The 13,978-nt window shown below is 43.3% G+C and overlaps 1 protein-coding gene across 5 annotated transcripts in view; it reads right to left on the reverse strand.

Moving 5' to 3' along the window:
• LOC135261516 (oxidation resistance protein 1-like) overlaps nt 1-13,978 on the reverse strand; it is a 106,696-nt gene that overhangs the window by 20,083 nt on the left and 72,635 nt on the right. For all 5 annotated transcript variants that reach the window (XM_064347875.1, XM_064347877.1, XM_064347874.1 and 2 more), the window contains 3 exons: nt 9,631-9,738; nt 7,953-8,069; nt 588-740 (listed from right to left, as the gene is read on the reverse strand). In XM_064347875.1, coding sequence (XP_064203945.1) covers nt 588-740; nt 7,953-8,069; nt 9,631-9,738 — 378 coding nt within the window. The remainder of the gene's footprint in view (nt 1-587; nt 741-7,952; nt 8,070-9,630; nt 9,739-13,978) is intronic.

Genomic DNA, 13,978 nt, shown 5'->3' on the forward strand with positions numbered 1-13,978 from the left:
AAGTTTCAACAACACTGGCCTATGGAAGCATTTGCCTTGCTCGGTTTCATATGCAATTCAAATTTCATTCTGTTGTACAATAGGTGCTGACTAGCTTTTCATGTTTATTTCTGAGAGACATTACACTTCAAAAGAAGTCCACAATGAAAAAAAATCCTGACATGATTTCTACATTTTATATTTACAATTGGACATTGAGTAGACGGTCTTAACCACAGTGACTTACTAAGATACTTACGTGCAACTGACATGACTAGAAGAACACTGCGTGATCCAGGAAATCTGTTAAGATCTTAGAAAAATCTGTGCGAACCGTATGGACAAGTTTTTGTATATTCAAACACGGACAAAAAAATGCGCTAAGGACAAAGCAGTTTCCTTTTCCCGACTCATCTTTCTTCTGCGAATAAAAGAAGCTTACAGTAGGTTGAGAAACTGTGTACAGGGATCACACCAAAATCATCAATGGCATGTTTACTCCAGAGGGAAACAAAGTCCAACAGATTTTCAATCACCACCCCTGGCAGTTGAAAGCTAAACACTCCCTGCTATGCACTCTTGAGGCAACAGGGGGCGAGTGCGCTCACCTTGCCATCTGTGATGTATTTGCAGTTGATTTTCAGGAACTTCTCGGTCAAGGCCTCTTCCTCCTCAGAGGTGGATGACACAACTCTAGCGGGGCGGGGGAGGAGGTGGGCTGGAGAAGGGGCGACCTCCCTCCGAGGGATGCTATCTGAATCCTGAGGGGGAACAAAACTTCTGCATGTAAGTCAATTACCATTGACAATCACATGAGCTAAATGCACACTTGCCCTTTTACAGCTATTTCGACATGCACACAGATAATGTACTCACTTGTTAAGCGGGTCGAGGGCTCAGAAAGTTCGGGAATCACCTGACCTCCACAGCAGCTGACCAGGAGGTAGCTAGCACCATCCCTGCCATTGCCTCTGACATTTAACACAACTCAACCGGCGCTAGTGACAGTCTGCGGTGCAGAAGCACAACAGGACAGTGCCTCGGAAACACAAACCGCTACAGACTGTAATCCAATTTGCTGAGCCAATGAATGGGTAAAATTGATCTTTTTTTAGATATTGGGGGTGAGCGCCGCTCAATAATACATCACACCGATAGTGGCGGACCGTAGCAGGGGCTTCTTAAGCACTGAGCCCCGCTGTCGCCATTGCCACAGTAGCCTGTAAAGCTGCGAGAAAAGGAAACAGCTGCTCCCTAAAGAGAGACCTGGCACCACTCGCGCTGACTAAGTGCTAACTTTAAATCTTCTCATTGTTGCCGCTTGCACTGATGATCCTAGAGGAGCCATAAGCTGCAGAATCACACAGTTTATGTATCAAATGTAATTACAACAGTTTAGGCATCTTGTTTTATCTTCTAAGCACAATCCCGCAGGAAACAAAGCTATGTTGGTCTTTCAATTGTTTGACGAATCCATAACCGTTTTCACACTGTTTTCACGTGTTAGACAAAATATGTCATGTCTTTAATTTTTGGCTGAACCGCAACAGCAGGGCCAGCCCTACAAACGCGAATGTCTGTGACTGACTGAGTGAGTGATGAAGTTACACCATTGGTCGGCCGAGTTATGACATCACACCATTGGTCGGCCTGTCCAGCCATATACTAGGTTTTGACCTGGTCTTGTTGATAGCAAGGTTGGTGGTGTCAACTCTGACCTGAACTTAGAATTGCTGATAGATTCCTATTCAATTCTCGAATTTGAATTAAAAAGTGTGATTGTGAATTATAATTTTTTATGAAAAAAGCATAATTTAATTCAATGAAACTTCATTGCCTAATTTCATTTATCAATGTTTATTTTAATTTTAATGCCATTTTGTATTGTTACAAGGATCTTAAACATGACTGAAAAAATTATTATTTAAATCACAACTATTAAAATAATATTTTTTATGAAGCCCAGTAGTTTGCTGATATATTAAGGTAAGATTACTTGTAGTCTACATTTCAATATCAGTTTTGTTAAATTTCTGACGAAAACATTATCTACAATATTGCATGAATAAAGAAAAAGAAATGATAATTGCATATATTTTCCCAACACTATTTGACAACTTTAAATAGTGTTAGAATTGTTTATGGTAGGTGATAAGTAGCAGATGTTTTTGGAAGCTGACATAGGCACATTAGTGAAAATTAATAAGGCAGTGCTGTACAACAAATTAGTCAATTTCTTTCATGCCACTGAATTTAATTCTACATCCTGTAAATCCAATTTAAATGATAATTCTGAATCCAAAATGCTGAATTGATCCCAACAAACTGATTAAAAATATTTCAAATCTTGTAACAGTCGAAGTTGAGTTACAGTGCATATAAATGCAGTCAGTGGCCCATACTTCAGTTGTACAAAGAAGATAATGCTTTTTCATAGACCATACTTCATGTACACTACTGCTTTCTAAGTGTGAACAATCTTATAAGTATTTGATTGTCAGTAACTAAATTCTCCTCCAGGTCCTCCAATAGAACAGAGAAACAGGCCAATGACACAAATCACATTGCATCTGGGCACATACATTGGCGGGAAACGGCATTTCCCCCTTCCGGATTTCCTCTGTTATTTCATATTTGTCATACTGAATGGTTTGAGATCTTTACACAAAATGTAATATTTGATAAAGGGCAACTGAGTAAAAACACATTTTTAAAATTATTATTTCATTTATTTAATGAAAAAAGTTGCCCGAATGCCCATGTGAAAAAGTAACTGCCAGCATAGTTACTCAATCAACCAATTTTAATGGACAATTAGATTCAGCTGATTGAACACAGCCAAGCTCGATTGCAGCCAGCCCTGTTGAATCTAAACCTCATTTATATTGAACCTAGTGAAGTAGTCACCAGAAAGTTTCTACTACCACACTATGCGATGATCAAAGTAAATTCCAAGAGATGAAGAAAAAAGTTTAGAAAAGCTGTTGAAATATATCAGTCTGGAAAAAGCCATTTCTAAGGGTCTGGGACTGACAGTGAGAGCCATTATCTCGCTTGTTCCGAATTTAAGCAGTTCAGTAAAGAAGAGTGGGCTAAAATTCCTCCACAGTGATGTGAAAGACTGACATCAAATTATAGGGAGCATTTAGTTGCACTTATTGCTGCTTAAGGTGGTGCAACCAGTTATTAAATGTAAGGGGGGTAATTATTTTTCACAAGGGGCGACATGGATGTTTGATAACTTTTTTCATTAAATAAATGAAATAAAAATTTAAAAATATGTTTTGTTTACTCAGTTTCCGTTTGTCTAATAATACACATTTGTCTAAAGATCTTTAAGTCCTTGGTGCTTGCATACCAGGCAGCTAAGGGGTCAGCACCAGGGTACATTCAGAGGATCATCAGACCCTACACACCAGCCAGACCTCTCCGTTCTGCCACCTCTGGACGCTTGGCACCTCCCCCTCTTCGCGTCTGCACTTCCCGCTCCCGCCTGCTGTCTGTCCTGGCCCCTCGCTGGTGGAATGACCTCCCCGTGATGGTCAGAACAGCAGAGAATCTCACCACTTTCAAACGCAGACTGAAGACTCATCTCTTCAGGCTGCACCTCTCCCCACCCCTCCCTAGCCTATAGTTCAGCTCATTGTACCTAGCTAGGATAATTTGATTATGTTAGTGTATCTGGCAGGATTGTTTTTGTATGATTAGGTGTGATTCCAGTGCTAGTTTGTACTAGGTAGGATTCTTGCTTGCTGAACAAGCTTACTCTACAGGGTTGGAGTCCTGATCGATGTGGTCACTTCTGGCACTACGATCCTTACTTCACTCTAGTGTTTCTTTTGCGCCTCTACATCATGAAACCTATGCACTTGTTGTACGTCGCTCTGGATAAGAGCGTCTGCTAAATGCCTATAATGTAATGTAATGTAATGAAACCGCTGAGTGTGACAAATATGCAACAATAGAGAAAAAGCAGGAAGATACTTCTTCAAGGCACAGTAAGCAGACCGAGAGTAAAACTCCCACACTGACAGGTTTCTCCACAGCAGCAGGCATCTGAAAGAGATGCTAATTAGAGCTACAGCATGGTACATCTACCTCTGAATGGCAGGCAGCACAATGCTCATTACATACAATTACACATTCAGACCGGTGAAAACAGTGCGAGAGAGGAAAAAGAAAACTCAAGAGCACGGCAGTTCTATGTCCCGTGAAATGACAGACAAACTGGACTTGATGGCTGGTTGACCCTCCATTCGACACCAACTTTGCAGGCCTTGAGTAGGAAGAGGCTACGCTCTGACCTCAACGGTCAGGCGAAGATGTGAAAAATCTGATTTGTTCCGACGATTACCCGCCATTTAACTTGTGTCATGCCCCATTTCTAATATTCCATCAGTGTACAGACTCTACGAGACACTAGATGCAACCCATGACAAGCCTTCACATGGCTAAGGGTAAGCAGGGGTTCTTCCCAAAGAACTAAAACTGTAAATCAATGACATGTTCAGTTCCATGGGAAGGTATACCCATCCAAAACAACCAAAACAAGCAGAGGAACACAAGAGTTATTTAACCTTCTCTCTGGCAGCACAGCATACGGTAATACTGCTGCACCGTTGCACCAAAGAGAAACTTCCACGATTGCCTGAGGGACCTCTCACATCTCCCCTGGTAATGCAAGTCTGCTTGGGAGTATAAATGAGTACAAACTCCCGTGAGGTGGTTTGCCACCTGTTGAGAGTTTCCCTGTGAACTGATGCACACTTCACCCACTACAGCAAAGCAGAACAACATGGGTGAGAGGCAAAAAAAAGACCTTTCCTTACGAGAAATACTAAAGAGATATAAGCAGGCTGCTGATCTCAATGGAACTGGCCTATTACAACCCAATCTCTCACTGCGGGGATTTTGAAGGTGTAAATCTATTCCGATACATTGCATTCGACTGCAGGTGTATATACTGTATATACGTGTGTGTGTGTGCTGTGGGGGCGAGGCTGGATGAGTCATAACGGAGCTGTGTCTGTGCTAGCTGGGATCTGGCCAGTACAATATGGGACCATCTGGAGCTTGGAGCTGGGACCCATTGGATGGTCGGTTTGGAAGTCCGGCACAAAAAAAAAGAAAAAAAAAAAGAGTGTTATGGTAATCTGGGCTGGAGGTGAGAAAGACTTGCATTCACTGCGACTCTCCCGATTGCATTTGAGCGCTGGGGATGCAGAAAAGACCTGCATTCACTGCAACTCTCCCGATCGCATTCCAGCACTGGGGAAACAGATGCAGCGGCTCACTGCAGAAAAGAGTCTGGCGGGTTAGACAGGCAGCACTGTGCCACAAACCGCGGGTTCCACACGCAAAGCTGCAGTGGTGAATACCGCTCTTTCATGTCTATGGTCCTATATGCTTACAGTTTGCAGGTCTCTTTTTGGAACCGAATAAAAAGAACAAATCTGGAAGAGCGTTGAAAAACATTCAGGATTTCACAGACATTAGGCCACATCCTCCAGACAAAAAATGTTCAGCTAATAAAAGCTGATGATGAACCTGCACACACGTTGCAGGGATAAGCAAGTTCTGCCAAGCTGATACTAGCTTCCTCCAACAGGAACTTTGAATCATGAACCCTAAATCTGACGGTAATCATGTGAAATCTGCAACACACAAGGGATCAAGAACACTGGGTCTTTTAGGTCCAGAAGCATTTAAACAACAGGGAAAATGAACAATATATTAAAGAGGAAACAGAACTGGGGGTATAGGGATGACAACTGTAATGTATCATCAGAATGACAAAAAGGAACTTCTACTGAAATAACATTTTTGAGGCTGATACAGTGCCCGGAATTCTATTTTAATTAAATGGTGATGATTTAATTAAATCAGCTCTGGCACCAATAGGTGGTGCAGAGGTTATCGGATTCCCTCTGCATGTTTATTTTCGAACAGGAACAGCAAATGCTATTAACAGACGGAACTTTGTGAAATAATTGGCCATAATAAAAGAAAATAAAGATTACATTTGAGTGATAATATCACATTTATGAAGAGTCGTGTTGGCATGTTGGGAGTACCATTCTACTTATGAATAAAGAACAAGCACAAGTACACAAATTACTTAAGAGGTCAAACGCCACATCTACATTTCCCCCTTGTGGACATTTAGACATACTGCAGGGTCTTAACCTCTCCGGAAACTGTATAAGCCTGTTGTTTTTCTAGCAGTGTTTTCCAATAATCCACGCCACAGGCACTGACATAATAAAAAAGGAAGGTGGCAGTAAGAGAAGGTTAACTGAAGGAGAAACACCCCTGCTGTCTATCTCAGTGGACTGCAGGGCAGAGCAGAAAAGCCCTCTTGTCCCCCTGTGTTCACAACACCAGAGCAGGAAGTGTGGGCGCTTGCACAGGAAGTGGTCAGTGAGCCAAACTGGGAAATCTGCTAAGAAAGGACTTTTTCTGTTTAAGTCCCAGCCTCTGCCAAATATCCAAATGACAGAGAGTGCATCCACCTCTGCAAAATGTTTCCACACTCCAGCCAGTAGACTAATACATATGGACATTTCAGCACCTTTGACTGCCAATAAGAATGGTTCTTCTGTTGACTTAACTTCCATATGCCCTGAAGAGACCATGATATAAGTACTGAAAAACCAGCGAGTTACATTTAAAGATACTGAATTTCAACAACACATAGCACTGACCCAGATATATGAATACTGTGGTTCATGTTTTAAAAGACAACTCTGCATCCTGCAGATGCGAACTCATTTTCAAAAAGAGGAATATCATACATTACACAACGGTAGATGGACTCCTACAACATCACGCGTCATTATACTCAAATGTGAGTTCATTTATAATCGTATGAATAATCTTTTATCAACTTCCTTACAAAGTGAGACCTTTTCCCCCAAACGTATAACACAAGCTTCTGAATTAAAAGCCAATTAAGGCGAGGCACAGCAGTGAGTCTTATTAAAGCCTTGCTTGCTTCTAAATCAAATGACCCACTGAGACTTCTTTATATGGTACTGTGTGAAGCAAATGTTCCTTTAATTAAGAAAATATCCTCCTTTTACAACTCCTCTCTCTTTGGGATGTTTCGGAAAACACAAAAGCCCCCTTCATAGTTTCTTGTTCTCTCTTTCTCTCCCTCCATTCATCCAACTGTTTCTGTTTTTCTGCGTGATCCTCTTTCCCCAAGAACCAAGAAATACACATTTGCTGTCTAAGACATGACCTAAAGAGGTAAGTGCTCAAAAAATGTGCCTTTCAACAAATACGTGTTGAATTTAAACCGTGTTACGGAAGCAGTGGAGTTTGATTTGCTGATTACTTTTTAGATGAACAAAAGCCATCACCAAAGCTGTTGACAGCTCTGCTGGGCTCAATTCACAGTATGTGGCTTATGATAATGGAGTTGAAATCTGGACAAGTCAGTCACTGCTGTACATGTGAGTGACATACAGTTGATTTTGTGAATAAACGACAAACATTTCAAAACCTGTGAATAAGAGGTTTTGTAGAAAAAAAATACCTTAATATGAATTAAAACAGAGCTATAAATCTCTGTCTTACTGTGGCAATTGTGAGGGTAATTGAGTATTACAAAGAGAAATTTAAAAAAAGGAAATACAATCATCTAGCATATCTAATGTCTAGATTTACACACACAAAACAAAGCTTAAGTTCACAAGTTAGGCAAAAAAACAAACACAGATTTGAAGATAACCACCCACTACAGTCAATTATAAAATACCATTTTGCCACTGCTGTTGCTACTATGATTCTACTAGGCTTTCTGAAAACGGAACATAATTGCATCTGTTAAACAATCACTTTCATTTCATGTAAATCAATTTGGCTAAAAACCTGCAAATCGTTGCAGTCATTAAACCTTTTTAAAGGTTGACTATGAATGCGAACCTAAAGGATTGTGGGTAAAAGAAAAAGTGTGGAGGTGGACATACCGTGGTCAGCTTCTCTACGTCAGCCTCAGAGGAAGTGGGGGACAAGGGGCTGATGGGACTGAGGGAGGGTGAGCTCTCCACACTGGAGATGTACTCTGGGTCAGGAACATAGAGGACCTGTCAAATGCACATGCCCACACACAGTCAATGCCCCCATTTACCAAGATACCGCACACTCAGTGTCCACTCAAATTAGTGCAGCAGCATGAGAATTTTAAGCAGAACAACATGTGAAAAGTAGCACTGTTTTCAGTGGGTCACAATAAGCCTGGAGACAAAAATTACAGTGAAAATAATGACGCTGCTGAAGGAAAGTCATTTGCTTAGCAAATGTGACTTTCAAGTTCGGCCTCCAGATCATTTGAATGTATTGCACAGTACTGCTCGCTCCCTAAATGGAAGGAGTGACAACTATCAGCAGTTGCGGCTCCGTAATGTCAGTCAACAGGAATGCTTTCAGTTACATTAAACTACACTGTTCATATATTTTTAAACATCTCTATAGACAGTATTTCCAGTGAAATATGCAGAATACAGAAAAAATGGCAATGCATATCTGTGCACACACACACACACACACACACACATACACATGCACACACACCAAATGCGTACGCATGCATGCATGCACACACGCACACACACGTGCACGCGACGGCGGCACACACACACTAACACCCTCAAACGCACACGCAAAAAAACGTAGATCAAATAAGGACCTCGTGAATTAACGTGCAGGAAAATCCTCATCTTCCATTCGAGTATCAGACGTACACTGTTTTTCCCTTCCTGGGAGAAAAGTGCATATGGGCCCTTGAAGCGGATCGGGGGACCTGAAGCCGGCGGACCGCGCCCCACTTTCAGCGCAGAGAGCTGCAGTAAGAGGCCGAGTGAGGGCCGGAGTGGAGGGCCTAATGAAAGACTCAAGTGTGTGCTCTGAAGTGCCCTTCCTCTCGCTGCGTGTGAGGCCCCCGCCCCCCTCCTGACCCCGCCGCTCCCGCGTGAAGAGCGGAGGCATGCGGCCCGCCGCCTCTTAGAGGCCCTCCCGAGAGCGCTCGAGGGCCCAGCGCGGGCACTCCAAAACCAGGCCCGCCGTTCAGCACAGGCCCTGCTATTTTTACCGCTCGCGCTCGTCGGGCCGCTTTACAGCCTGCCGCGGCTCGCTTCCTGTTCCGAGGAAGTGCAGAGACGACCGCAGCCATCAGAAAACGGACAGAAACGCCACATTCAAATCTGCATCCTAATCAGTGACATCGTCGATGCTCGGGCAGCTCAGATCTGGCCTCTGAGACCAGTTCTGTTAGTTTTCATTCTTCTCTAGGGACTGATGTAAACCTGGGATGCCAGGTGAATGGGATCTCTGCCCAATCAGTGATATTAATCAATGAATTAACTATCATTTATAAAACAAAACCAGCAGCACTACAGGCCTGGCGGGCCTGATTTCAGTATCTAGGGCATAGTGGCTTGTCTTGCAACCAGGTGTCTGTCAAGTTAGAATATGCCGGGTAAGGGAATTTGATAAGCAAATGAACAGTGTAAAGAGACTTCATCTGCCTGCCAGATGCTTAACAATGTTAACACTGTTAAGGCTGGCACAGAACGGCAGAGGAGAGGGGGAGCGGGCGCAGACGGGCACGAGGAGGAGGGGCTGACTGGACGAGCGCCGAGCCCGCACCTGTCCGGGGACCACCGCTCTGGAGAACAGCTTATTCAGCTGGACCAGCTCGTTGGGCGTGGTGTCGAACTTGAGCGCGATGCTGTTGAGCGTGTCCCGTGACTCCACCTGGACCCCAGCCAAAAAAAAAGAGAGAAGGAAATAAGACAAAGGGAGAGAGAGAAACACTCAGCATTTTTAGCCGTTTAGTTTGACTGAACTTAATTTGGTATCTGTGTTAAACTTCTGAACGGAGATCTCACAACCAGGATTAGGCTAGATGTTATCGCCATTCCTGTGTCCAGCAGGGTGGAAAGTGCATCAGAGGACTTTATGCTGCACAGTCCTACAACAGTGCAACTGTGTTTCCTTAATGCACTATTGTACAACTAGTATGGTATATAAAACAATAAAAAGTAAACAGTTCATAGCTTATTGTCAGTACAGACTTTTCTTTCTTGTTATATTATTTCTACAGAGATTCAGCACCCAAAACAACCTTGTTGAATTTTGAGCAAATTGCCAAAACCTGATTTGATTGTTTGCTCATATGACACCATCGTGACAGAAGGTACAAAATTGTGCCCTGCTCCAGGGCAGATCCCAGTCACATTGTTTAAACAGGGCCTACAGCAGAGTTTAGGCAATGGGAGAGAGGGAAAAGTGTGCTCGTGTCACCAGAGCTTTGCATGTCGGGCGGGGCTCGGCTGGTGCACCCTTGGGCAATGCGAATTATCAGGATCACGGTGGTAAAAGCACAGCTGTGTGCGAACTATCTGAATTTGTCTCAGCTGTACCACTGTCTATCAGCACAGCACCATGAGCGTGTTTGTTCAGCAAATAATGACAGACTCCTGACATAACAGGCTGAACACATGCACAGTACCTCTGAAGCTTTTCTGAAGACATCCAGCACTTTAAAACTGAGTGTGGCAATCCTTGCGGTCACCACTGCGGCGAAACCCATGTTCCAGTTATGTTCTTGAAATAAAAACTAGGAAGCACTCTTCCTTCCTCCCTTCTTGTCCTCTTTCTCCACACATTACACAACGGTACGGTGTACTCATTTGGGAGTAATTATTTCAAAGCGAAGTCCGAGCTAATCAATGTCTATCTTGCAGTGAATCAATGTTCTCTCCAAGAGTGCAACCTTAGCGTTGCAAGATTTCACGAGCAAACAAGTCAGAGGAAATTTCAAAGCGTGGAGAAACGGCGACCGAGCTGTTGTGCTCCCACCACAAAGGGCTCGGTTTTGAGCAAACACGGGGGGAAGGAAGACGACCCCAAACCCCATAAAGGCTGTCTCTTTAAAACACGAGAAACACTACGCATAAAACAGGGCACCGCAAATAGCCGTTACTGCATGTTTACACTTGTGACAAATGGATTATGGAATGGGAAACAGAATAAATTGGCTCAGAAGCTTCAAAGGGATTCAATTATAGAGAGAACGGGAGGAAGGGGCAGCCGTGGAGGAAAACTGCGGCGAATCGCTTTCGCGCAAATTCCCTCGTCGCCATTCACTCTCGACCTGGGGAGTCATTACATCCGTATCACACGGGCTAGATGAATTCATGCGGTACATAAAGTTTTCCAGGCGCTGGATGTATTAAGAATATGAATAATTTAACGTTCACTCATATTGTGCTATATGCCGTGAATAGGCCTTTGCTCCAGTGTGTGTTTAGCTCTGGTCCGTTTCACTTGTACTAAAGGAAGTAGCACTGTAGTCTGAATTGCTCAAAGGGTTAGAGCTAGCTGTAGCATCAATAGTTTTGTGCACCATGTTTGCATCATGGTCAAGACCTCGGTCCATGACCATCCACCCCTGCTATTGTCTTGTACGGAGGCACTGGGCTCCTGCATTAAAAGTACGGCTTGGATTAACACTGCGTTGCACAGTGTTGGGAGGGACACTCAAACCCCCCCCCCCCCCGAGGATGAGCAAGAAATGTGATACGGAAAAGCCTTGGCGTTCTCACTGGGGGTTATCAGTGATACCTCTATTGGATCACAGTCAACGGGCCGCTATTTCACTCCCGTCTGGATCGATACCCAGACGACACAAAGACAAAGACGTATGGGGCCCGTGAAGCCTGGGCCGTGCATTCTCAGCTGCTTGTGTAGCGGCACTCCCACTGCGATACTTTGTTTGAGCGAGACCGCTTGTAAATTTACATTGCTGAGTTTAATAACTTGCACTGCCCACACCTTTTGTGCGCTCAGATGGAAACAAATGTCCATGCAATGTTTATTAAGACAGAGAATGCCAAGTTATACTTCCTCTTCGGGTGTTTTGGGGTTGAGAATTTATTCCTGCCAGTCGGCTGTGTGTGCGTTTGAGGGGGGGGGTTGAAGGGCGGGATGTGTCAAGGGTGGAAATTGTGTGCAGCCAGCTCAAAAAAACCCCCAAACAGACTCTTTAAATAACAGCGACTTTAAAAAGACGCCCAAAGTTGCTTATAAAAAACAGACTTGGCACCACTGGAGGGAGGGGGGGCAGGCAGCGTGCACAGTGAAATGAAAGTCGGCTGTGTGTCACGGTGACATTTGAAAGAAAAAACTATTAATACAAAGTACAGTGTGTTGCTCACAAAAATAAAAAACTAACATAGACTAGGTGTTCCGAACAAAACGTGGGGAGGTGGCCACTTCATGCAGAAGTTGACAGCTATTCAATGGCAGTTTTTCTCCTGATGAATGATGTTAATGTTTGTGGCTGCTTACTGGCTCTTGGGGAAACAAAAACACTTTGGTTTATGTGAACTAGACAAACAATTATTGAGAAAAGGACAAAGCAACTCAACCACTTCCCTATGGAGTATGGAATGCCATGTTATCTTACAGTGCTACGAACACCGCAAACTTTGTGTTTGGAAATTGGAATACCATAAGTCTATGTTAAATATAAAAAATCTCTTTGGGTGTGGGAAAATCTATTTGGGTAGGCCAGCCAAATAGAGTCAATGTATGAGACACACTGTATGGTCTTCAGAAGTTGTTACAGCCTGCTGGCATGGCCATGCCTTTCCGCTCCTGGCCAAGAGGACTGATTTGTGACCTCCACCAATTCTCCTGGGGAAAATCCAGCCTTGTTACATTGGAATATTGTAGCCACCTTGGGAAAATCCAGGCTCGTTACATTGGAATACCGATGTTAGAGGCTATATGGTTTTCTAACAACAGCTTTGTGCTGATTCAGTCAGTGTGCTTCATTAAGCGACAGATACGTTTTCACAGGACAAACATATGAGAGAATAAGCCGTTTTTCCTCCGGGCAATCCTCACACTAGACTGGCATCCGTATGATCTGCGGCACAGATGACAGCCTGTGCTAACAGCCCTGGGCTCCACCACACCCGTCCCCCTTTCCCACAAATCCCCTGGATCTCACTCTGGCTCAGGCAGGCACCTGACACCTGCTCACACTTCGATTCCGTTTTCCATTTCAACAAACACATATATGGACGCTTTCTGAAGACCACCAATCATCAGCTTAGTAGGCCTATGTGGCTGCACGTATAAATTGAAAGTGTAAAACAAGGGTGCCAGAATCATTTCCGAAGTGGGGGTTCCAAAAAATGTGAGACCACTGACAAATGGAAGCCCTCCCCCCCTTTACCCTTTCTGATGTCTCTGGTATAAACTGGCGATACACAGACTGGCTTTGGAAAAGGTATATGGAACCTAGTGGACATTTTTCCCATCAATAGTCACTTTATGAAATTGAATCTTCAGGGAAGCTTGGGTCGAAGGTCAGAACACCCTTTTCTGTTACTTGCAATCAATAAGGTCCATTTTGCACCAGTTATTGCTGTACAGAAAGATTAAGATAGACTGCTGTGCAGATTCACTTTTTGCTTCGGAGGAGGTACTGGCTTGTGGCGTGAAATCATTTATGAAAAGGTTATATTGGCAGAATGTCTCTCACATTGCACAGATCTTCTGTTTGCCAGTTCTAGATCTTAGATCAGACATCAATCCACAACAACCCACCTTTACATGCAACATTTAATTCACAAGAGTAAACTTAGGGTGATGAAATATAACCAAACATTTAAAATTTGAATCATTATGACATTAGCTGCCTTCACAAAATTATAAACAGTATACACGTGGGAATGGGGGGAAATGATTTAAACATTTCTCTGTACATGTTTATATACCATTTTCGGACCACAGAAGAAGCAGTAGTAAATGTAGTAGTAATACTAGTCAACTGAAAAACTGAATGAATATTCTCTCTTCCTCTTTCACAAGCTCTCTGTCAGTATGTAGTTTGTATGCAATTGAGGCCTAACAGCAAATCAGCTAATGGATATGAAACCCAATTTATTTTTTAAATTATGGCAAATTAAAATCCCACCAC

The sequence above is a fragment of the Anguilla rostrata genome, chromosome 8 (assembly GCF_018555375.3).
Source record: "Anguilla rostrata isolate EN2019 chromosome 8, ASM1855537v3, whole genome shotgun sequence".
NCBI lineage: Eukaryota > Metazoa > Chordata > Actinopteri > Anguilliformes > Anguillidae > Anguilla > Anguilla rostrata.